The 26,527-nt window shown below is 44.4% G+C and overlaps 1 protein-coding gene across 1 annotated transcript in view; it reads right to left on the reverse strand.

The window, feature by feature from the left end:
- Window positions 1-971: 971 nt before the first annotated feature.
- MID1 (midline 1) overlaps window positions 972-26,527 on the reverse strand; it is a 585,480-nt gene continuing 559,924 nt past the window's right edge. Inside the window, exons 12-16 of the mRNA XM_032391085.1 lie at window positions 24,618-24,745; window positions 19,464-19,607; window positions 11,035-11,196; window positions 7,568-7,775; window positions 972-2,513 (exon numbers count right to left, since the gene is read on the reverse strand). Of these exons, the coding sequence (XP_032246976.1) occupies window positions 2,165-2,513; window positions 7,568-7,775; window positions 11,035-11,196; window positions 19,464-19,607; window positions 24,618-24,745 (991 nt within the window). The 3' untranslated portion in view covers window positions 972-2,164. The remainder of the gene's footprint in view (window positions 2,514-7,567; window positions 7,776-11,034; window positions 11,197-19,463; window positions 19,608-24,617; window positions 24,746-26,527) is intronic.

Raw genomic sequence — 26,527 nt, forward strand, 5'->3', positions numbered from 1 at the left:
TAGCAAAGAGTGAGACTTCCACAACTAAATTATAACATAATCCCTCTCGTCCTTATAAAAATAGCCAAAACATAAACTAAATGGCTTGCAGTGAAAATTTGAGTAGTAGCTTCTTTATATTGAAAAACATTATATTCGTGGAAATATTGTCCTCGTAAATGCTTTACATGAATGTCATAAGGCAAACTGTAGCGTTTACTGGTACCTGGCGACCATGATTTTAAAAACTCAGAAGCTGAGTTTTAGACCCTTTTATTCAAAACCTGTTAGTGTACAAAGTGCATTAAAATATCCGTTATCCAGCTACCAAAAACAGTATGTAAAAATTACAACCCTTTCAGTTTGTTCAGGGAAGGCAAATACACATTGTTTTTATACTGTAAAAAAAACAAACAAACATTAAGTTTCCAGAGACTGATTAATTTTTTTCCATTGAGGTGTCCATCTTTTAGATGTGAAATTGTCCTAAGTAGCTATCAAAATATTCATCTGGGTATAAATAATATAGTAAATATATAAACTCTATCTGTTCAGAAAAAGGAGAGCGTCTGCCAGTGAAGAGGACAGAAGCATGTATGATGCAACCCATGGAGTCCAGGCTGGTGCTCATACAGCACGATGCTGAAACAGCGCGTCTATGGACGGATCTCAGGGAGACAATGGGTTGATTTGGTTAAAAACCAATTGCTAAAAACAATGCCTAAATCCATCAGTCCGTTCAGTCAAAACGGCCAACCCAGTAGCTCAGATAAATATTTTAGCAAACGAAATGACTTACAGATGTTACGCCGTCAAGATAGAACCAATGCTGGATTCCCGGTCCAAATCCAAGGACTGCTTAAGAAAGCCTTACTTCATGGACCATTCCATCTTACCAGATCAGCAGGCCCAGAATCCCACCCGACATTCTATTAGCAGGGTCTATTAGCGGGTTCCAGCACGGGAATAGTGAGTTTGATTTTTTTGGGTTTTTTTGTTTTGTTTTGTTCTTTTTTTGTTTTTGTTTTTTTGTTTTTTGTTTTACAACTCTATAGTGAACTATACTAGAATACAGAGGGACCGCTACATCTTTCGAGATGTGTTTAGTAAGAGTCTGTTTATAACTTTCGAGGCACGTATACTAGTAAAGAGTATGCAATGTCCCTTGTCATTACCAGCTCACAAATATTAAGTGTTTTTGGGTGAGTCATATTTGGACGTGGTAGAGACAGTCAGGGCCATGTGTTGATGTCCTGGAGAGCAAAGTCAATCCAAAGTGGTACTGCCATTTGTAACACAAAATGTTTACTTCCTCAGCCCCAGCAACAAAAGAAAAATGATTTGGGGGAGAGGGAGACAGGACAGCTATCAAATGTAGCAAAGCAATGTCACAGGCCTGAAGAAACTATTAAAAGGAAGAAGGAAATAGATTTAGGTCATGAAACAGAACCCTACTTCCGATCAAAGACAAACCAGCCTCTGACGTTCTGAATAATCAGTAGGATTCAAAGTGACTATTTTCAATGGCAAGCTCATTCTTAACGTCAATTCTTAAAGTCAATTCTTTCCGCTCTCCCTCTTGCTCTCCATTCTAGTTGATCCAAGACGGTTTTGACATCACACTGAAAACACTTCAAAATAAAGCAGACTAAGAAAGCCCGGTTGCTGCCCTACTAGGTTCAAAACTATTTTTTATTTTTAAGGTAACTGCATATTCTGCTATGCACTGTCGAGGCGACAGGACCCAAGATGGGGTCAGTATGAGATACGACGATGTGAGAAGCTGAATAAGCGTACAAAACTACAGAAGATTTTTTTTTCTCAAGCCCACAGAGCGTGATGACACAAAGGTTGTTGTAAAGAGCTGGTAAACTTCTGGGCCTCTTAATGTGCAAAACCAGATAATGTCTAAGAGTTGTAATTCCGGTTATGTTTCTTTCATAAATAATCTATAAAATTTCCTGCAAACACAGGACAAATTTGAAGAAATTATTAAAGCGTGTACTTAATACAAAAGACAGTAAAAGGGGAGAATCGCCTATGTTGAGTCCTATCCTAGCCGATGTTTCTGGACACTTTTTGGCGACATTTAATCACACTCTGGAAGCCTGTGCTTTCTCCGTCCCTGAAATGGTGGCCACGACCCTTTTATGCCCCCAGAAAGCAGCTCCATGTGGCCAGGTGCTCATGGCACCTGCTCTGTGCAGTCCAGATGGTCTGGGATGGGAAGGCCAGTTATAATGGTCAAGCACTTGTTCCACACTGTGAAGGTGGGGCACACAGGCTGCGAGAAGGTGATGTCGAAGGTGTAGAGGTGGATGGAGTTCAAAGCATCGTAGAAGGCGATGGAACCATTGTCATAGTCCAGCAGGATGCCGACGCGCCGGAGGTGGGGGGCTGGCTCGATGGGGGTTTCCTTGCTGTTGTGTCTCACCACCCAGTTATTGTGGCAGCGGCACAGTGCCCAGGAAGCAGAGTTCTTCCCAATCCACTCATGCTTCGGGGCCGATTTGTAAGCAAGGCCGATGGCATACCTGCACAAACAAAACAGGGACGACAAAAACCATGAGGCGGGTTGCACACGGACGCTACCTCCTTTCTCTGGTTTTCAGGGGTCACAAAAACGTGGTTTTCTGCTGTCCCTGCTCATTCTTCAGTGAGAGCTTGGCAAAGACCCTGACACTGGGGTTCCTCATCGCCTTCCTCCCAAACATACAGTGGGCGGACACGGGCCGTTGTATTTACTCATATTCCCGTTTTTAGTTCAGACATTACAAGAGAATTTGAACTTTGGGTCTCGCTGCCTTTTGTTTTGTTTTGTTTGTTTGTTTTTTACCCTCATCAAGACCCACACAATGAATTCTCTAGACCAGCGCTGTCCCACAGAAGTATCTGCAATGAATGAAATGTTTTGCCTCCGTTCAATATGGTAGCCACGAGCCACATGTGGCTACTGGGCGTTTGGACTATGGCTGCCAAGACTGCGGAACCAGACCTTAAATTTAGTTAATTTTAATTAAGTCAGATGATTTAAATTAACTGCATGTGGCCCAGGGCTACCACATTGGACAGCACAACCCTCTACTCGACTGACGCCATGTCTGTCACTTTCCATGACTTCGAGTACACCTCGCAGCAGGTAAGCGTGGAGAATGGTTTTCATTTCCGGGGTAAGTTCCTTGTCCTCTCCTAGCCGGGTTCCTGATCTACAGCACAGGGACAATGACAGTCTCCATCTCGGAGGGTGATTCTGAGGAGTAAAGGAAAGAATACGTGTAAAATCTGGGGCACAAGGCATGGCAAGGAATCTCCGGTAACTGCTGTTTTATTAAAGTTGCCCAATGCCACATTACTAAGTACCAGAATTAGATCTTGAACCTAGGGTGACTCAAAAGGCCGCAAACTTAACACTCTTTAATCCCTTCCCTCACCAGAAAGTATGTGATTCATCATTGCCAAGAGCCCTTCTGATTATATTTCTTACTACATTTTTAAAAATTCTGAATGTCTTTGAGAGATGGATATCCCGGTTATTCTAAATGTACTCTCAACTGCTCAAAAGAGTTAAGAATTCTATCTATGATGATCCCAGGGTCCTGGGATCAAGCCCCGCATCGGGCTCCCTGCTCAGCGGGAAGCCGCTTCTCCCTCGCCCACCCCCCTGCTTGTGTTCCCTCTCTCGCTGTGTCTCTCTCTGTCAAATAAATAAATAAAATCTTTAAAAAAAAAAAAAAAGAATTCTTTCTACGGTGTTTGAAGCTCCTTAATCTCTTTTTACCCTGCTAAGGTATGCCTCTATAACATTTGCAGTATTTCAGTGATTAAGATAAGCAAAACCCATCATTCTTAATAAAGAGTCAATGATTCAGAGCTCAACCTTTAATATGTTATAGCAGAAACCAGTCTAAGTGGATATTGACATATGGTACCTTACCCAGTGCAGAGAGAAAAAAACTCCATTGGTCTTTGAGAAAACGACATTCTTTTAAAAAAAAAAAAATCCCATGTTGGATTTAAAATACAATCACTTTAAGAGTGGTGTGTTAAAAAAAAAAAAAAAGGACTAGAACATGCTATCACTGAATTTAAAAAGAGGATGGAATTATCGATCCTCAGCTAAGCCTAGTGTACCAGCCCGTCTGCCGTCAACTTGGCCTGTCTCCTCCTCCTGGCCAATCCTGCTCTGCATCACGGGGAGAATCCTGGGGTTGCATTTCCCACATTCCTTTCCCAGCGGGAGTCTGGGTCAGGTCCTGACACTGTGACGGCTCTGCGCAAGATCCAGAAGTTCTAAGAGGTGGGGAAACACTCTTTTCCAGCCGGCAGCCAGAGAGACACTTTGGAAAGGTTTTTGTTTTGAGTACTGGCCGCGGCGATGTTCTCTATGCCCCACAGACACACTATTTCCATTTTTCAGGTACCGTGGAACCTGCATTTGCATCACAAAATAGCCAGGTCTGCATTGTTTCCTTCTTGTTGCTATGCACCATTTTGATTTTGTATCAAAGGACTCTGGCGTTTATTTCCCATTTGAACCTTAACTGAACCCACTATGAAGTAGCTGTGGCAGGTAGGACTGACTTCATTTAGCAAATGGGAAAACACAGAGAAGGTTACAATTAGGAGCAGAATCCAGAATCTCGCCCCCTCCCCCTTGACTTCTGGCCCAGTCTTCTTTGCGTGAACCCACGTTTAGTTAACACCATTTCATAAAACACCAAGTGCACATTAACAGCATTAGAGAGTAAGAAAATAACTCCGTGCATAGTCCATTAAGCAAAGGAAAATACCATTATGTTATCATTAATCTGTAAAACTATGTACGTATTTCCATTGAGCTTGAAAGGTGCGGGCAGAAGGTAATGTTCCATTAAGTTACGCAGTGAGACTTGGAGAATTCAGAAAGTATAAAAATTATGTTTCTCAGAGCTATGCTAATATGCCCCATTGCAGGGATCATAACATACATGTTAATTGAAAGTCAGGACGATATTTCACGAGAAAATGGATGTGTCATTAGCTGGTGCAAATCAAGGCGCCACAAGCATTTGATCATATGGGTCACCCCTTCCCCTCTAACACCTCCCAGGAAACGTTAGACTAGTTTCTACGTGAGACGTCTTCCGAAACTGTCACAATCCGGTGTGTAAAGATCCAAAGTGTGGCAATTAATTTTAGAATTGTTCCCCCCTCCTGAGTTGGTTTTGACATCTGGAGGGTGTTTTCAAGGTAATACCGATCTGTGTTTATATTAACTGAAGGGGTCTGGTGGAATTTCCCACACCATTCATCAATGGGAATGAGATCATAATGATCGGGTATCATTTATCATAAATAATTATTAATGGGGCTGTAATTATTTAGACACTGGATTCTATCCCAGATTAATACTGCACGTTAATTAACTAGAAATGTTTGCTCCTTTGCACCTGCAAAAATTCATCGTATTTTCCTTCGGCCTTTTATCTTGCTCCAGTGCCGCTAAAATCTGTAAATGCCAATCTGGCCCAGAGCTGAGCGGGGCGGAAGGATTTGTCCTCCATCCTCTGGCAGGATGTTGGAACAGGAAAATGTTCTGGGCCAAGAGAATTGCGAGGATCACAACAGAAGAAAACCTCCTTGCTTGGCCATTATAGGCACCATTCTGGGGAGAAAGGAGACACCCAAGCTTACGATTTCACTTTTTAGATCTCAGCGGACTTGTACCAACACTGTAAGGAACTTAAGACACAAAGTGTTTTAGCATCCTTATCTCAAACATAACACTCTATGATACTCCTCGTTTCAGGTTATGCAGTTGGGAAGTGTTTCTTTCTAAGCAAGGATTAAGCTATCGCTCGCCAAGTATACCACTGTACGCCCGAAAGAGTAATTATAATGTTTCAAAAACAGAGCATGGTGCTTCAGAGCAGAGATCAGCCAACCGTAACCCATGGGCCAAATCTGGCCCTCTGCTGATTAAAGTTGTATTTGTGCAAGGCCACGCCCAGTCCCAGACACACGGTCTGTGGCTGTTTTCCCACTACAACCGGAGAGTTGAGTAGCCGGGATAAAAATCACCTGGCCTGCCGAGCCAGCAACACTGGCTCTCTAGCCCTTTCCAGAAAGATCTGTGAAGCCTTGGGTCAGAGCTTGCGCCCTGACTGCAGCCTTCCTCATCCTGCCACCTCCCAGCTTTGCCACCTCGTGCTAATGGGCGTGAGCCTCAGTCATCTCATCTGTAAAGGGGGATCCTAGCACCTACCTCTGCGGGGCTGTTAAGATGAATGAACGAGTTACCAACTGTAGGATGGTTAGACAAGTGCCTGGCACATGGTTGTGCTAGATGAAGGCTGGTTAAATAAAAATAAAAGAGCAAAAGCGAACAGGTGTTTGTGAGCCAGCCAGCCGGAGAAGGGGTGCAGTTCGTGGCTGTGGAACGGACAAGGTCAGCTTTGTGAGGTTAACTAGGCAAGGTTAGCTCATTCCAACGCAGACACCGCGTTGGAATGTTCTGGGCCTGACCGACACCCTTGGGTTTAGAGGGCTCGCTGGGCTAACAGACAGTTTGAAAGGATTCCCAGCCTATGATCCCCGCCTCAGCCCCTTAGCTCTTGACTGTTTCCAGTCGTCGGCCCAGTCTGGAGTCACAAAACATACAAGGCAACAGAAATTCGTTCTCTTCAAATGATGAAGGGTAATGTTCTAGAGTAGGAGTCGGCAAACGTTCTTGGTAAAGGGCTGGAGAGTTACTATTTTCGGCTTTGTGGACCATAGGGTTCTATTTTTAACTGCTCAGCTCTGCCGTGTGGCTCAAAGCCCAGCCATAGACAGACAATGCGGAAAAGAATGGGCATGGCCGTGTTCCTACAACACTTTATTTACAAAAAGAGGCACAGGGCCAGGTCTGGCCCGCTGGTTGTCGTCAGCTGACTCGTGTTTTAAGGCACGAAAGAGCAGTGTTAGCATCCTAGCTCTGTTAGGGACCAGGACTCTATCAACTCAGCTGCAATTCTTGCTGTAAATAAAAAAGAAACAAAAATGGATGGACTTAAAACAAGCTGTTTTTCTTATTGGCTGAATGGAAGATTAGATGACTGTTTTGCAAACATTCACTCCCTCCTCTCATCTCCGGGGGAGAGATATACTTCCCTAGACCACTGGCTTTGGCTTTGGCTTTGGCCAATGAGAAGTTCGTAGACAGTGATGTAAGCAGAGGCTTGAAATGTGCCTGCCTAGCTGTGGCTCGTGCTCTCGGGCTCCTCGAGAAAGACCTGACCCGCGGAGCCCTCACGTCCGAAGAGGCTGAAGAGACACAAAGAACAGACCTAGATGCAACCTACAGCTGAAAGCAAAGCCCGGCCGAGATTAGCCTTGACAGTGAACCCACACATGGGGGTGGTGAGCGAGCAATCATAAATGATTATGGTTTGAAGCCACTGAGTCTCGGGATGCTTGTTATGCAGCCTTACCATCGCAACAACAGACTAAAAAAGCTTTTCTGCATAGTCTCCTTTAAGACGGGCCGTGGAATGGACTAATGCTCTGACCAAGTACAGAAGGAGATGTGCCTTTTTATGACCGGACGACAACAGATATCATTGCCTACCATGTGCTCCCACTTATGACCACTTCCCAGTAATGCCGACCGCTATCAATGAACACATTTCCAGCTACGCCATAGCTCCCTTGGCTGGTGAAGCGTTCGGGCGTGTGGCTCTTTTTGGAGGATGACTCATCACGTTCTACTGTCAAGTTATCGTGGGACACCTTCAGCTTTCGATGTGCAGACTTGGGGTCCAGTTTAAATGGCTGGCCTGGGAACAAGTTTACAAAACAAAGAGAGGAAGAAGAAGAGGACCGTTTATTTCAACATGACCAATAATGTATTTGCAGGATCAGATTTTAAAAGCACAGTAAAATAGTGAATATGAACATGCTCCTGTCTTCGTGAACTCCCAGCCTGTCAGTTCTGAGACAGGGATCCAGAGCTGCTGCGACTAATGATTCAACAGTAGCATGGGCGGGGATCAGCCACGATTTGTGGTAGAAGCTATTTTCGGGGGTCCCAGCTGGCCACATGCAGCTCTGGTACATACTAGCTAAACAGCATTCCCAAGGGAAGGAGAAAATGAAGACTTCGTTTTCAACCATTCCCATATTCGATCCAGCTTAAAATGTGGCTCGTGCTCAGTAGACTTCAGACCAGAAGCCGAAGAAATCAAGACTGCAGATTTTGACCTAAAGGCTTTACATTATTCTGAAACTGTTGCAAATTAAAATGATTCTCATGAGCTCAGAATGACTATAAAAATGTGCATTTTTCAGCCCACAACAAGATCAGGGGAAAAAATGTGATCATAACACCTGGGTTTTCTACTCCTGAGTTTGTAAATATATATATTTCTACTCCTGAGTTTATATATATACAAAATAAGGCCCTCTCTATTTCATTATTCACATTTGCATTTTGAAGGTCCAACCATCAGAAAATCTTGGCAGAGTCACCCCAAACATCTTGCCATAGCTGTTACTTCCTTGAGAATGTAACGCTGGTCTGGAGGACTGCCTGTCATTCAACACCACATGGGTGTTAAGAGGCAGGAAGTGAGTTACGAGAGCATGCAAATACCATGATGTCCCAAGCCCCCGGCCACGGCCACGGCCACGGCCGCAGCTGGTAGGTCCGCCCTCAGGCAGCCAGTGGACAGAGCTCGGTACGCTGGCCGGGGCAATGCACGCCGCTGGCTGAGGCAGCGGCACGGAGAGCACGCGGCAATGGGTGTGAGGTCACGTCCGGGTAGGCCGGAGGATTTTAGAACAGGGGCCGGCACACCTTTCTCCGAAGAGGCCAGATAGATATTTTCAGCTCTGCTGGGGCAGCGTGGAAGCGGCCCGAGACGAGAGGGAAATGGATGGGTGTGGCTGTGTGCCAACAAAACTTTATTTATAAAAAGCGGCAGCCAGATTTGGCTGGTGGGCTGGATCGTCTGCTGACCCGTTTCAGATTTCTGTCCACATCACAGGAGAGCTTAAAGGGGGAGCTGAGAAAAAGCTTCAAGTGTGGATCAGGGCACGGACATTCTCAGAGGCTCTAAGTGCTACTGGATTATGTGCAGAGTTTAAATGTCAGCTTGTATTGTGAAACACAAATGTCCTCAGGAATGATCACGCCAGCAGCTATTAGGGATAAAGTATGAACTAAGGCAAGAAGAGCATGAAGGTAAGTTTTGCTTACAATATTTCAATTTTTAAAGGTGGAAGAGAGAATGCGTGTGAAGACAGGTGGGACATTAATGGGCAGATTGGGGGGGGCGGGTGTTCATAAATGCAGCCATCACTGAAGAGGAGGGCCGTGCACTGCTTGTCTTTCTTCCAGTGAGGAGCATCAGAATGGTACAGCAGTCAGAAAGACTGGCCTCATAATGAGGTGTGAGGTACCCCATCTCGCCTCAACTCACACCCTCACCTACACACGCGTGGAGTGCGATCATGTCAGCTTAGGTCAGACCCAACCCCAACCCCTGCATCCTCAGCGAGCACATTCCACCTGTCTCAGATGTGTTTCTCAAACGCACCATCACCTACTCTGTCCAAGTTCAAGGCTTTTGCTTCAGTGAGGACAAATTAGTTCAAGGACCAAATTAATCATTTACTTTACTAAAGAATTCAATTCAATTTAATATTGTGCATGGAGGAGTTTGGCAAACTACAGCCTGCAGGCCAAATCCAGCACAGGGCCTGTGTTTGTCAATAAAGTTTTATTGAAACGTGGCCATGCCCATTCATTTATGTGTCATCTATGGCAGATTTTGCACTGCAATGGCAGAGGTGAAGAAGAGTGGATGGTGACCAAGACCATCTGACATGCGTAGCCTCAAATATTCACTCTTTGACACACAGCAGAAAAGTTTGCCAACTCCTCGTTTATAACTGTTCAATGATTGCATGTCTAGAAATAGAAGATGACATTATCTGGCTACACGAAATGAATGCGTTAGCTGCAGGAAAACTGATGAAGTACAAATCAGATGTCTCAAAGACATATTCTACAGAATTAACCTCAGTGTATACATTTACTTATTTTTTTCCTACTTAATCTCGAAAAAGATTTCCTTCTTTACCAGCAGAAACACTGAGAGGAGAAATTAGCTTAATGTCTAAGCGTATGTATCTTAAACATGTATGTCTGGAGCAAAATAAAGTTATGTGAGCACTGAAATCGAGGATTTGGGTTAAGTGTGGGTTCTTCTGGAAAAGCAGTTACCTGTTCCCATTGACTAGAGGCAACTGCCTAACATGGTGCCATACTAACACACTCCCAGTTGCTTTCTCTTGGGAGGTCCTATGCAAAGAAATTCCATGTTATAGAACATATTTCTAGATCAAAAATAGTAAAGAAAAAGAGAGGATAAAAGAAAACATATGTGGGCAGAGACAGCGAGGGAGACGACAGTGTTACAAGACACACGTATGGGCCAGATCTTTCTCTGTTGTGTCCTGTGTAGTGTGGGATGTTTCCCATCATCCCTGGCCTCTAACCATCAGATACCAGTAGCATCCACCCCACTTATAACAACCAAAAATGTCTCCAGACATTGCTCAGTGTCCCTGGGGGCGGTGGCAGTAGGGAGGGCAGAACTGCTTCTGACTGAGAACCACAGACCTAGACAGATATCTGGAGTAAAGCAAAGAATTCCTGAAGAAAGAGTTATTAATTTGCTCTTCTGCTATGGAAAACAATTTGCCATTTGCAGAGCCCCAACGACCTATCGGGCTTCATGTATATATATATATCTGTTCTAATTCTCACCAGAATCCCTCCAGGATTATTTATTTGAAAAGCGAGCGGTCTGAAGTGCAGAGGAGTCGATGGACTCACGGCCCTTAAGGGGTGAGTGAGTCGTGGACCCCAGAGGTGTCTGATGCCAACTCCACCCCGCCGCCCTGGCTCTTCACTTGCTTCTCGGGGCTGCTGGTGATGCCCGAGGCAGAGAAGGAAGAGAAAGGGGGACAGAGGCGGCCGGAAGGAGAGCAGAAGGGAGGCGGCAGCTCTGCTGAGCTCACGGCACTTACTGTTTGTCTTCAACTTCCCAGGCTCGCTGCTGCGGCTGCCTGCCTGGTTGATGGCCTTGACGATGAAGATGTACTTGGTGCCACTCTGCAGACCATGGACCGTGTAGTGGTTCTGCTTGATGTTGGGCACGATCATCCAGCTGTCGGCAGAGTTACACAGACCTGCAAAGCCAAGCAGACACGGTGCAGTGCTTTGTCACCTCTGCACTTCTGAGGGAGCCCACTGATAAGCTCGGGGGTGCAGTCTCCTGCCTACAGTAGGTGATCGACCCGTATCTATTATCAGATAGTCCTACTGTGTGCTCCACGTGGAGAAACCCATCAAAATGATTATATCGCAGCCTCTGTCCTGCCTGGCGTGCTGCGCGCGGTGCCCGTGCATGATGCATCGTGAGGCGCCGTGGCGAGGAGAAGGAAGCAGCGAGTCACCACGGGCTCCACTCTCGGCCTCCCCCACCACCCCATGCTCATGACCGTGATCGTTAAATTGGAATCTCATCCATTCTGAGCCTCACAGCCGGTGAGAAGTTGCCTCCACGAATGTAGATGTAGTAGATTGCTTTTGTGCCTCTAATTCTGCCCCCTGCCCCAGACCCAGGCCTAAGTGGCTTTGCAGAGATGGGAGGTATTCCCTCGTGACACGGCTTTGGATTTGGCCACGCGATTTGCTCGGGCCGAGGGGATGAGGCTGAAGTGGCGGGGCGCAGGCTGCAAGAGCAGGCATTCCAAGGCCTCGAGAATTTCTGTCGACACCTTGGGCCTCTGCCATTGCCGAGGGGAGAACATTCCCCAGACAAGTCTTGTCGTCTCAGCAGGATGAACGATACAGGGAACACCTCTACCGCCCCGCCCCTGCAGGAGTGAGGCCAGCAGAGACTGGCCCAACTTCTGAGCGGGGAGCTAAGAAAGCGACCATCAGGGTTGTTGGCGTTCCAGCATTAGCATGGCCGCAGTTAACCACCTCAGGAGGCATGTCCCTAGGAGAAGCCCGGAGCAGTGGCACCCACGGGCAGCCCAGGGCCCAGTGTAGCTCTTAGAAAAGCATGAACGGGGATTCGGACCAGCTGTATTCCCTCGCATGGCTGGTTTCAGAGGAGAGCGGGGCCGCTGCTCGGGCTGCGTTCTGCAGGATGTGGGCTGGGGGGCAGGCTGAGGATTTACGATGCTTGGAAGAACATGCAGGGAAAAGGAAGCCCGTTTTGTTTTGCAGCTCGCTGATGCTGAAAACATCTCTTTGGTATTGGGCCCAGCTCTCCTCTCTCCACCCATCAATCTCCACTCTAAGAGAACCTTTTCCCAGCCCCCTGGTGACTGGCTGTCATGAAGTTTCCTGACTCTGGTGAATTTCCTTCACCAGTTCTTGGTAGAGGGCTGAGCCCCCCCACTTCCTGAGGGGCTCCAACCCCCCCCACCCTTTCCCTTTCAATGGATTTGCAAGTCAAAGAGTTAGTTCTTTTGATCTTGAGGCAACTTATACCTTACTGTAATCCCAAGAAGCAGTCCCTTAATCTTTCTTTGGTCTCACCTCTTTGAGAATCTAATAAAACATTTCTATAGAAGGAAAGTCACATGTGCAGATCCACACCAAGCCACAAATATTTGCATGGCATTCCAAGATATTCACAGCCCCGTGACATCTGTCTTTGAATCCTACTAAATACTTTCTCCAAATTTTGAGTTAGACATTGTTCATGCTAGTCTCACAGTTGAGAGGAACCTTAGAAGTATTCCGTCAAGTGCGAAACTTCACCTCATACGATCTGTACCTTGGAAGCACAGTCTTTTTAGACACCCTCCACTGAGTCATAGACATATATAAACTCACACACGTATAATAAACTCACAAGGTCAGATCTGACCCCGTGAGTTCTCTATTACCTCTTTTCATCTCCACCTGCAAACATTTCACCAGCAGCACCGCCAGATTTGATAAAACCAGCATAAAGCAAGGGAATGACGGGAGGCTCACGGAAGCGGCTGAATGTGTGTGTGCGCTCAACTGAGGCACCATTCACCCCCACTCCCACCCCACCCCCAATTTTCCCCCAACTCTTAGCCCTCTGTTCTCCCACTGATTCTCACTCGTGTAAGACCCGGGAAAACACCCACCAGTGGTTCAGTAACACGGGACTCTCCTTACTACATTTCCCTTTTGCTACTTTTTCACCTTACCGTTTCCTTGAATATAGCTGTAATACGCTCAATGCTTCTGGATAGTGCCATGGCCAAATCACAGATTTAGATCCGACCAAAGAAGGGTCATTTTGAACTCTGAGCTCTGGGCCCCAAGAAGCCTGCGACTCACTTTAGATATTTAATCGTGATCTTACAACAGTAATAAAACAAAAACAATGAGCTTTTCTATTGCCTAGGATAATCCTAGGCAATCCTAGACCTTTGTCAACAGCAGTCAAGCACGAACGAAAACAGTAACGGCATTCAGTAGAATCGAATGAGAATCCTATCAATGTCACTGCATTTACACTGTTCCTGTTTAATTGCATATGTTACAGGAAAATGATTATTGTGGTCAAAGAAAGCAAATGTAAAAATGTTTCAATAAACTTTACATCACTGTACAACCGAAAAGCTGGGCTTCATGTGGTGGGGGGATGCTTTCAGCGACATCATCAAACAGATGTCTGAAATCGCTATGAACAGCAACTTGGCCTATAATCCAAAGCCTTAACCCAACAAAAAAGATTTAATGTTTCAGAACCCTTTTCCAAACAGAAAAGGGACCCCGAGCATCCTGATTATTTTGAAGAGGTCGCTAATTTTTTTCCCTCGAATATTAAAAGAACAAAAATGTTTATGGAGTAGTAAAATTTGATTGGATAGCTTTACACTGGGACAATCTGCTCTCGCGAACGCTCACGATTTCTGTGGTGGCTTACCTTTCTGTTATTATTATTGTCAGGATAGTAATTGAGAAGTTGATTAAAAATGCCAAGAAAGCAGCATCGACCATTTTCTTCTGGGGGCTGGAGTAAGGGGGTGCCTCTGAGCACACCATTACTAAGTTGCTAGTGTTGGTGTTGGGCCAACACCACATAACGTCTTGCGTATGGTGCCAAGTGCCAGACCTGTCTGCCTCGATACCCCACTGTGTCGGGGCTGTTGACCAGGTTTTATGCATCTCTTTATGAAACACCCATGTAACCATCCTGCACGGAAACTTCACTTTTCTCCAAACTCGTTTTCAATCATCTTTGAGAGTATTCCGACATCCACCTTCTCTAATTCAGCTTCGAGTATTAAAACAACAATGGAACTTGGGAGATAATTAGTTCATAATGAAACTTAATTGAGTTTTTCAATTTTATATACCTTGTTCTCGTTCACAATGGGTCAGAAGCATCTCCCTACATAATGCTGCTCATTACAAGATCCTAATTACATTTGGGATTTCAGAGCCTTGTATAGCAACTGTCATCTTGCAGTAAAACATTATGTATAAAACATTACGCAACACGGACACCCCTCAGAGAGGCGGCACGCGGCTTCAAACATCCTTTGTTTCTTCTACCAGATCGGACCGAAGTGAACATTCTTTTCCTTCTTCTCTGTAAAAATAGTATCTGTTTAGTAACGCTCATGAATGTTTTCAAAACGACTAAAATTAATTAAATACAGATAACTACTTCGCCATGGAGACCTGGAGAAACGCATCTTTGGACTTTTGCTAATAATAAAAATAGGCTGCTGGGAAAAGGCCCCATTTAGGATTTTAAATGGTGCACTGGAAGTGGTTTTGGAAAAAACATGAGAAACGTTGTCAAATTAAATACATATCTACTTATTAATAAGCAATTCGTTAACATCTGTAGGCTTAAGTCTGTTAATAAAAATGCATAATAAAAAATTAATAGTGTCATTAATTTTGCATTTGAATATATGAATTTGATTAGGGAGAGCCTTTTTATAAGATTAAAAGCTTCACAGATATTATCTGATTCTCCTTCACTGAAGTCAGTTGTGGGCAATTAACTAGAATTTATTATGACAAGTGAAGGAACCATGACCTACAGGCAGTCCAAGATTCCTAGTGGCGCGAGGAGCTATGGCCAGTTTTGGGGCATTTGGTCTTCTAATTTTCGGTACAGTTTTACTATTAGCTCTTGTCATTCAATGTAACAACATCCAAAAAGGATATTCCTCCAAATGGTAGGACAGATGGACAAACAACATTCAGGGAAGGCCTTGCACATGAAGATCGTGTAAAATGCCATCATGTAGGTAATCCTGGCTAATTTCACGACTGATCTTTATCCTATGACCCAAAACATCAGCTTTTAAAAAAATGCAATGACAGGTGAGTGTAGCCGTATTTTTGTAGGAATCATAACTTTGAATACCTCTGTGCTCACGCTGTGGGAAGCACAGGGCTCAGACCTATACTTTTATCATCTCAACCAGGGGAAGTTAAAACATTACCTCTTCTTACAGATGAGGAAACAGATTCAGAGGTTGTTAAATGATTTGTCCCAAATTATGGAGCTAGTGAGGTCCACAGTTGGGATTCAAATCCAGGTCTCTCTCGGCCATTAGAAATATATATAATAGTTAAGAAGAACTATTGCTTTTTTATCTACATTTATTCTTTCATTGTTACGATTTGATCCGGTAGGCCTCAGGACTTCACTCTACTGGTTTAATGGACGTTCAAGAGACAAAGAGCTCTGAGTACTAACAAGCTGATGAGAGTACCCCAGTCGGATGGGCACCTGCAGTTTCCCTGACTTCCATCGGTCCTGGGAGGAATAGCCTTTCTGACATCTGTCCATCAAATAAGCAAGGTCTGTCATCTTCATGAAGTCGATCCCCTTTATTTTCTTGTGTCAACTGCTTTTGGGGAACAAAACACCGTCTCTGGAATCACCGAGCACAGAGCTCTGAATTCAGTGGTGTCGCTGCTGGTGGATGTCCGTAGGCATGGCCTTTTCGCATCTATTCCACTTAGATGTCTTGTTTTGGTATTATTTTTCATGCCAACCGCATGGAAGCCAAGTCAGTCCCAGAGAAACCCTAAGTTTCGAGCAATAGATCTCTTCTTTTCATTCGGGGGATGGAGGGAAGCACTGCGATCGAGTCAGGGTTCTAGAGTGTATCGCCTTCTGGCTCCATGTCCTCGCTCCTCGCGTTTCCATACCCTTTGCCATGGAACCTCGCAGGCCCTCTGACTCTGGGCTCACCTGTGGGACTTGCTCTGGCCTCTGGCACATCAGCTAACGTGACAAAGACAGGGGCTTGCGAAGCACGTGTGCAAGTGGGCCTGTCCTTAGAGCCACGCGCTGCGCTCCCCAGGAGAACGTGCCCGCGTGGGACTGCAGGGGGGAGCCGTGTGGCAGCCGGCCTCCCCAGTCCGCAGCCTGACCGCGACGGAGCCTCACCAAGGTCAGCCTGATTCCAGACACACGGCAATACATGTTTATTGTTATATGCTCCTTAACTTCTGTGGTTGTTGGCCTATCAGCCAAAGCCAACTGATACAGGGCCTGCCAGGCCAGGCCAAAGCTCTACGTACTGTCCAAATGCCCACAAAAATTCGCTTCAAGGCACTTCAGGAAAGACATAACCATCTATGGTGGACACGCCCTGGGGTAGCCCCCATGATTCTCACTCCATACTACTCACGACTTTGCATAATTCGCCCTCCTTGAGTGTAGGCAAGACCTGTGACCTGCTTCTAACCAACAGAGTATGGCAAAGGACAAAAGTCCTATCATCGTTATCACTCCTTGGTGGTACATCATATGGCAAAGGTGAAGGGAGTTTGTAAATGTACTTAAGGTCCCTGACCAGTTGTTTCTGAGTTAATCAAAAGAGAGATTGTTCTGGGTGAAAAAAGCAAGGTAAAGAACTGTGTTTGGCCTGCTACCTTTTGTGTCCCTAAAAAATGTATTCCTAGGTGTGTGTGAGTGTATGTGCACCCTTGGGTATTAACAGACTACCACAGGAGAGATGCGTGTGAAACGGAGTTGGTGCAGTGGGTAACTTTGGAAACAGGGTGGCTGCCATACTGAAAAACAACCAAGTGTCACTGTAGACATTTTATACATTATTACAGTGTTCGTGCATTACTTACTAAAAAGAAAGATTTTAGGGAAGTTAGTATTTTTTCATGATTTGTAGAGGGGCACGTAGAACTAGGGATGAGGAGCAATATCAGAAGAATCCAAAATCCTGAAAGGAGAGCAAAATGATGCCAAAGCATTGATATACCAGTGCTGCTTAGACTTGCCCCCAAAAGCACTTCAAATAGCTGAAGATGGTAAGGGTGTTTCCCGGGGATATGGGCCAGAGGAGGAGAAGTCTTTCTGGAATTATCTTCTTGCCTTCTTTGGTGCTAGTGCCATTGGTAGGTCCCGGCCATCTCTGCCTTCTCGAATTACTACGAACCTCCAAGTTCATGTCTCTGCTTTTAGTTTTGCCCTGTTCCACTCCATCCTCCATGGCACTGCCTGAGGGGGCTTCTAACCGTATATCTGATCGCACTGCTGCTCTGTGTGACACCCAAGCCCATAGGGAAAAATCCCACACTGTGTAGCCCGAGTGGCCCTCGGTGGTCTAGGTCTTTACTGTGGGTTAGGATTAAGAGACTGATGATTAAGAACATGTGCTTTCTGGAACCAGACCTATATGGGTTTGAGTCCTGGTTCTATTTCTCTGTCTTCATTTCCCACCGTCTCCCCTTCCCCACTCAGTTCTCCAGCCAGGCTTGAATAGACGATGTCTCAGAAAATGCCTTGCCATTCTCTGTCTCCACAGGTTTGCCCCCGATGATGTGGCTGCCTGGCATCCCCTTAACTTGCTGATATGTACCCACTCTCTTTCAAAACTTAGTTAAACCATCATTTCCCCCCAAGACATTTTTGTTACACCCACCACGTCCACCCTCTTACTCCGGCAGCTGGCCATTTCGTGATTTTTTTCCCCCTTACACATTCCTGGAAAATGGGAAGATTTTAATAACAGCTTCCAAGGCAGGCCAATTAGAGAGTGGAAGGTCAGAGGGTCGAGGAGGGAAGCCTGGAAAACGAGGATCTAAGGAAGCTGGGGGGTCCAGTTGTTGGTATGAGCCAGCGATACTTTAGTTACTCGGGGGTGGAGGTCTTCACATATCACTCTTTTAATTAATCCTAAATCTAATTTCTTTTTTAAGCATCACGCGCTTCAGAATTACTTGTGCTAGGAAAGAACAGTGTGGTTAAAGGAGAAGAGGTGTATATAATAAAAGCACATTCAGTCGATATGGGTTTATTCAAAACATTTCTTTGTTGAAAAGTGACTGCTATTCTATTCTATTCTACTTTGACGTGTTCTATTTTAATTTGCTAAAGAAGTTTCAAACTTGCTCCCCTGGAAAGCCACTTCTTCTGGTTCTTTCCCATTTACTCAACTCAATTTGAATAACTGTGGGGGTAGGGAGGAGAGATTCCTTTGTTATCACCTCTCTGGCCAGCAACTGGGGCTGAGATCATCAAATTGTCTCTGATACCAAGTATCTCATGGGCTCGGGTCCCAGTTAGAGAAGGACCTCTCTGTGTTTCAAGTCAGGTCTGAAATTCTTCCCAGGTGGGGGCCAATGACTAACATTTCAAATGACGGGCCTGCTCTCCTCCAAACGGGACGCGGTATTTGGCATTGCTTGGCTATCCATTTTATTAAATTCTTTTTTTACATTGTGAAATAACACTCAGAAAAGTAGTTAATATTAAATGTATGATATAATGACTAAACCATGTACCTCCCACCCAGAAAGTAGTTAACCCCATGAGCCCCCCATGTGTTGCTTCCTAATGGTGCCACTCCCTTCCCATCCCGGAAGTAACCATCATCTTCGCTTTTATTTGTAGTTTTTACACCTATGTATGCATCTCTAAACAAAACAGTTTCTTTTTTTAAGATTTATTTATTTGAGAGAGAGAGAGAGTGTACATGTGCATGTGCGAGTGCGGGGGGAGGGGCAGAAGAAGAAAGAATCTCAAGCAGACTCTCCGCTGAGCGTGGAGCTCGATGCAGGGCTCGATCATGACCTGAGCCAAAATCAAGAGTCGGACACTTAACCGACTGAGCCACCCAGGTGCCCCACAAAATAGTTTTCTTTTTAATCTTTAAATTATGACTGTATAAACAGATTCATACTGCATGTATTCTTTTGTTTCCTGCTTCTTTCCCTTAACCATATGTTTGTAAGACTCACCCGTGTGGTCTGCTAGAGATCACTAATGTTCACCACTCTTTGGCCCACTATTTTTGCTAGTATAGTTCAAGTGAATGCTATCATCTTCTTGGTTAGGAAATGCAGCCAATACATACTGTGTACTCCTTCCTTCCTCGTCTTCCCTTGACGCTTCAATTTAGAAATGCGATCTAACTGAAAACAGTCACCAAACAGAGAAATCGATACGGGGTGCAATACTCACTAACAACGTTGGCTTGTCCGGTGAATATGGTGTACTGGAGCTCATAGGAAACCACGCTGAACTCATCATCAGAGGTCCAATGAACGGTGATGGTGTCATAGGAAGCGGTGCAGAGCTCTTCTCTAATCGTGGGAGGGTTGGGAGCTGTGGGGATCAAGAATGCTCATCAGCGAAGAGCCAGGCACCTCCGGGACACAGTTCAGAGGAGATGTGTGACGGTCATAGCAGGCCTTTCTACACAGGTCCATCAGGACCACTATCCATCCCAGAGGTGGTGACCCCAATCCAAAGAATGAACGTTTGGTTGGCTGGTTGCCGCTGTGATTGTTAACAGGTAGCGTGACTTAGCCAGCCAGTAGGGACTTATCTCTATTTCACATGAAAGTACGTTTAGGAGGTTAAGCAAATAATACTCTTATCCATGAAAAAAAAATATTAAACAAAAAACAAACAAGATGAACTTCTGTGATTTCATCCACACTGGGGAGATGGCAAACTTTTCCACTAAAGGGCTGGGTGGTAAATATTTTAGGCTCTGCGGGCCATATGGTCTCTGTTGTACCTACTCAACTCCACTGCTGAACTATGAAGGCAACCATGGGCAATTCATACTCATATGGACGTGGGCAGCTTCCAGTAAAACTTTATTTACAAAACCGGTGAGGGCTAGATTTGGCCTACGAGCCAAAGTTTGCCAACCTTGGAGCTTTGTGAGGTCACTTATTTTTATATTTATATACCCAACTGGAAAAATACCAATGTTTGTTATCCTATAACAAACCAGTCAAATAATTGTTTGAAAATTTTCTTTCATTAAATGTTTTGATGACTTATTTAAAAAAAAAAAAAACCTGGGGCGCCTGGGTGGCTCAGTCCATGATCCTGGGGTTCTGGGATCAAGCCCCGCATCAGGCTCCCTGCTCAGTGGGGAGTCTTGCTTCTCCCTCTCCTACTCCCCCTGCTTGTGTTCCCTCTCTCACTGTCTCTCTCTGTCAAATAAATAAATAAAATCTTAAAAAAAAACCCACCTTATTAGTGTAGCCCTATTTTCTTCTCATTTTTCAATTTATAGGTGATATTTCAAATTAAGAAGAACATGATTAACAATCAATTATATCTAAGAAGTACATTTTCCTTCCCCAAAGAAAACATGGTTCCTTGGCATTTGGTTAACTTTATCACTGGAGAAGGTTGCTGTTTTATATCTTGAACACAGTCTGGAGCAGAGAAGTCTAAATCCTACCAAAATAATGATTGAAGTTGACTCAAAATCTACTGGCTTGATTTCCGTAACTGGTTTTATGAGAAGAGTTTGTGAGCAAGAAAAACACTAGGCAGTGAGTGCTCTGCACTGGCAGCAGTATTTCAGAGCAGGGGTTGGCAAACTATGGCTATGGGCCAAATCTGGCCCACTGCCTGTTTTTGTAAATAAAGTTTTATTGGAACGCAGCCAGGCTCATTCATTTATGTATTGTCTGTGGCTGCTTTTGTGCACTAGCAGAGTTGAGTAGTTGGGACCATATGTCCTGCAAAGCCTAAAGTATTTACCATCTGGCCCTTTATAGTCAAAGTTTGCCAACCCCTGGTTTAGAGAATCGATCTGGGCCTTTATTGCCACTCTTCTGTATACGAGAACCTAACTTCAAAAGGAGAAACATATCTGCATTCTATAGATTTGTAGCAACCTCTGTTCACACTATTGCAGAGTTCTTTCCTGCTCTTAACTTTGATTAGGACTGAGGAGTCCTAAACAAACCCAAAGAAGGAGATGAGTTCTTAAAAATGGTAAACGGAAAACTCGAATTGTTTTAGGCTTCTTCCTTTTGTCCGCTGAAGAGATGTCCAGGACAAATACCGTACACAGCAAGTAACTTTTATGTTTGTTGTATAAAGTCAATTAGACCAGCTTTGTTTCTTGCTTAGTGAATTCCACGAGCATTACTGCACACCTATACATGTGGGCAGGCACCGCATTAAGTCATGTATTAGGACAGAAGGGCTCTATAGAGCCCCTAAAGCATTCTTTTTGGACTATGTATTTATACATCTGTATAAGTATAAGAAGTATCCACATGCAAGATTTAGTGTCATGTGCTGTGACTTGGATGTGCATGAATCAGCGACACGAAGCCAGAGAAGCATTCCGCGGGGAGGCCCAGCTGCACCATAAAATGTCCTTATGATTGTCTGTGTGGTCCCTGTTGGTGTGCGATCACCCGGGAGGGAGCGGTGGAGAAATGCTTATTCTCCCATAATCTAAGCAGTCCACTGAATTACTTTTCCATCAACCACTGTAGAAAGATTTCGTCCTTTCTGCATTGCAATACGGGATTAAATAGAAAGCACACTTACGTTCAAAATAAGCCAGTAGCTGTGAGACACATGGCAGTAGCTGTGATTGGGGAGGAAATGTCACCTCTCTGGGTTATTAACTTGACATACCACTTAGAGGCTTGTCACGGGGAGAAAAAAAAAAATCTTGTTTTCACAGCCATGCAGGCTAACCCTGTTTTGATTATAAGCCCAATGGGTTTGTCGTGAAAAGTCAATACCCAATTTACCGTAAACGAGAATAGCAGCACGCTGCCAATTTCAATATTCGTGGGATTGGTAGCAGAACTGTTATTTTCTTGCCTCTGTCATAAACAGGACACGAGAAATGGTGGGCTAATACTCCACAAACACTTCATTTCCTGCTTACAAATGTCTGATAAACTATTTGGACTTGGCAATATCAGCCAAGCATCATATGTTATGGCCAGGATCGATGTTATGTCTAGAAATGGGCCAGATTTGTATTTGAGGTTTGACGTTCAGAAGGCAGAATGGCAGGTACCCCATGTGGTCTCAAGCTTGGCATAAACAGCCATCGGGATGATATATGGCATACACGGTCCTAGTCAGTGTGAACTACTTTCACACTTTCCCCTCTAATCGCTGCCTTGGCATTCGCATGCAGACATAGCCCATGAATGTATGCCCACCTGAACACCATTAGATGATTCTTGGGAAATGGGGAGGAGACACTCAGGTCAACAAGACACTGATTTTGTGCAGAAAGGTCATGTGCCTGGCCCAACAGTCTTTCAGCCCTCTTTGTCCTTGGGCATGACCTTGTGACGTGGATCTGGCCCATGAGACACAAGTGGGAATTTGCCAGATGGGTCTTCTGAGCAAGCTTTTTGTTTTCCTAATAAAGACAGATTTTTGTCCCCGTTTCCCCTGCGTCCCTCTCTTTTTACCTGGAACTTGAGCACGATGGCATGGAGGCGGGGCAGCTGTGCTGTGATCATGTGGCAAAAAGGCAACACAGCAAAGGTGGCAGAGTAGAAAAAGAGCAACAGCCTGGGGTCTGAGGTCCTCACTGAGCTGCTGCCCAGGCCTGGAGCTCATACCTCCGTGCTCGGGTTTGTGTGATACAAACACCCCTTGCTGGGTTTAGTCACTGCTAACTGGATTTTCTGTTGTTGCAATCATACTCAATCCCAAATGATGTAAGAGAAAAAAAAAAGAGGGATTTTTTTCATAGGATGCCATCATGAAAAACAGCTCAGCCAGAGAAAGTCTAGACCTGCACTGTCTAATACAGTAGCCACAGGCTTTTTATATTTCAATTAAGTTTAATTAAAGTCAAATAAAAGTAAAGACTCACTATGTACATTTCAAGTTTTTGATAGCCCCATGTGGTCAGCAGCTACCATAATGGACAGTGTAGATACAGAATGTTTTTATCACTGTGGAAGGTTCTAGGAGGTAGTGTTAGTTTAGACAGACTCCGGAGTTAAAAGCTTAAAAAAGGAGGGCAGTAAATTAATAAATATTTGAAACCAAGTTTGGTTCCTTACTGCAAGTGCATTTTGGAGTCAACTTCTTTCTTCCTTAATAGGAGTGGTATGGTTTGAAAGAATGACGTAAGATAAGAAGTTTGTGGGATGACTGCTTCCCTTGCAAATGCAAAAAGGCTAAAAACAGCACCTCGGCTTCTTGCAAAGAAAAAACCTATCTGGGTATCATGCCCCTTGGATATAAAACTCCTCGCTTCTGATCCACAGACTGTAAAAACAAACATCTCACAATGTTCCCTTTCTCCTGCTCCATCTTTCCCAGCCACGTACACACGGAACTGGAGTGGGGAAGCTGATGCCACGCTAAGTTAGGGATGCGGTCTCTCGAAGGCTGCACGTCCTCGGTTCGGTGCACTTCTGGCACCTTCCTAAAGTCATAGGCACTGGTGGCTTTGCTAACACAAATAGAGGTCATCCAAACAGTCCACATTCTACCAGCGAATGATTTCAATTCTCATTCTCGAGGTTGACAGCAAAGAAAATTTTGAATGGTTAGGAATAGGAGTAGCCCGAGCTTTTCTTTTATTGCGGTTCCTTTTGTTTTGTTAAGCTTGACCAAAAAAAAAAAAAAAAAAAAGCAAAAGCCTATCAGAAACATGGCACCAGGAATTCACATGTGATTTTTGGGACATTTGCCATGGTGACCTTTTGCCAAGATGAAATGACGTCTTTTACCAGAAAGAGCAAGAGGTCTTTGGAGTCCGTATGCACCCAAGCCAAATCCTAATTCGGCCACTCGCTAGCTACCCGACCTCCAGCAAGATGGGTGACCTCCGTCATCTGCAAAATGAGGATTATAACACGCTTCCTCAGTCTGATGGTGTGAAGATTATACAAGGCCTCGGATACAAGGAGCTGAAGCAGAGTAGACACCCAATCAAGAGTTAGCTGCCAATTTTTTCTCTGCCAGGACACTGTGAGAGTCAGATGCCTTGCCGAGATGAAGTGGAAAATAGCCACGCTACTTTATGTATCTCTTTGATGGCCAGCAGAGCTGGTATTTGTGGCACCCATACTCTGAGAGGGAGGGAAAATGGTCGGAAGTATGTTTTTAATTATCGAGAGTCTCCCTTTTCCTCTGTCCCCAGTTTGGTCTGGGACCTCTGTCCCCAATTTGGTCGTTTTGGGTGGGAAAAAAAAAGTGTGCCAGAAATCATTTATGGGAATACTAGACTCCGTTCCTAAACCAGGAGCCCACACCTCTGGTTTTTCGGGAATCGATGTGGTGGCAAAGTATGTGTATCACTGAATGTCCACAATATTAAAGCGCGCGCGCGCACACACACACGCACACACACACAAGACATACCTGTAAGGTAATCCAGACATTCTAGCAATTTCTTCTCTCGGGAAAAATCTAAGGCAAAGGTGTCAAATGTGTCATTGAGGTTGATTTCAGGAATTAGGACCTGGGATGATGCAGTTGCCATGGAGACTCTGTAATTTAAACAAAACAACTTTTTAGAAATGTCAAAATGCCTTTCACCGTTGCCGCCTAGGAATGAAAAAAAATAAAAGGAAAAGAAGTATCATTTTAAAATAGTGCTGTTCTTCCACGGGAGCCTCAAAAAGAACCTGGGAATGGCACAACACAGCAACACAATGCAAATGAATGCAAGCTTAAAGATGAGGCAAAGGAATTGGGGAAACAGTAGAATGGCTGCTCCCCCCTTCCTTTTTACTATCGGAAAAAAATTCCCCACGGAGGTGAAAGAATATTCGTATTTCATGTTGCCGTGTATTTAACAGCCTGGCCCCTTCACATCTAACCCCAGAGAGAAGCACATAGCTCCAGGCATTTCTTCACACATCTGTCTGGGAAACTGTTTGTTCCTTTCAGACTCGACCCTGCTCCACTTCAAAGAGGAGTCTCCAAAATTTCAAACTGCATAAAAGGCAAAGTGAAGATTAAAAAAGAATGTTTCCAGATATTGGATTAGTTTAATCAATTACTAGCCTCTTTCTAAAATAAACATTAAAAAAAGGAGTTTTTGTCTGGCTCGTTTCGTTCTCCTTATATTGTTTTTTTTTTTTTTTGTACCATATTCCCAGCAGATGCCATGGAAAATATTCATGAGCTTTCTCACAAATTCCTCCAGTGGATGCACCATTTTCCCTCTTCATTTACAGTTGCAAGTTAAGAGTTCTCATTTATAAACTATAAAGCAACGTATTGGTAAATATGACTCTCCTGCTATGAGACCATCTCCTGCTATGTGTGTGTTAAGCTCTCAAGTTGATTTGCAAACTTCAGTTCCTAATAGCAGAATGTTTTGACTAATTAAAAAATGCAAGCGATCCTCTTAAAAACGATACAATTGTGGCATGACATAAACCATGTCTGAGCATATCAGACTATGCTAGACCCGTAATCTTGTTGATCTGGGTATTTCACAAAGTTTGGTAAACACCACCAAGGACCGACTATGTGTAGGGTACTGTGTAGGGTGCTGGGAATTTGTCAGCAAAGCAACACTCTGAAATGGTTCAGCTCTAAATCTAGCTATTTTCTTTTTTAAAGATTTTATTTATTTATTTATTTATTTATTTATTTATTTATTAGAGAGAAACAGCATGAGAGGGAAGAGGGTCAGAGGGAGAAGCAGGCTCCCCGCTGAGCCGGGAGCCCGATGTGGGACTCGATCCCAGGACTCCGGGATCATGACCTGAGCCGAAGGCAGTCGCTTAACCAACTGAGCCACCCAGGTGCCCAAATCTAGCTATTTTCTAATTAAGAGTACTGATGCTCATTTATACAAAGTCACAAAGCTAGCTGGCAGCTAGGTCTATATTCTTCCATTTAAACTAGAAAAATTTCAACCTGGTTACCTAAGGAGATGTATCTCCTCTTGTGTCTCTTAACGGCTCTTAAAACTTTGTATTTTATAAAGATATGTATTTTGGCTATAAAAATTACACTTGTGGGTCTATCCATACGATGCAATATTATTCATCCATAAAAAGGAGTGAAGTACTAATACACACAACAATGTGGATGAACCTTGAGAGTGTTAACGCTAAGTGAAAGACACCCGACACAAAAGGCCATGTATTGTATGATCCATTTGTATGAAATGTCCAGAATAGGCGAATTCATAGAGACAGAGAGCAGATTAGTGGTTGCCAGGGGCTTGGGGGGGGGGGCAGGCAATGGACGATGACTACGTAATGGGTATGGAGTTTATCGGGGGGGTAATAAAAAGATTTTGGAACTCGATA

The sequence above is a fragment of the Phoca vitulina genome, unplaced genomic scaffold (genome assembly GCF_004348235.1).
Source record: "Phoca vitulina isolate PV1807 unplaced genomic scaffold, GSC_HSeal_1.0 scaffold60, whole genome shotgun sequence".
NCBI lineage: Eukaryota > Metazoa > Chordata > Mammalia > Carnivora > Phocidae > Phoca > Phoca vitulina.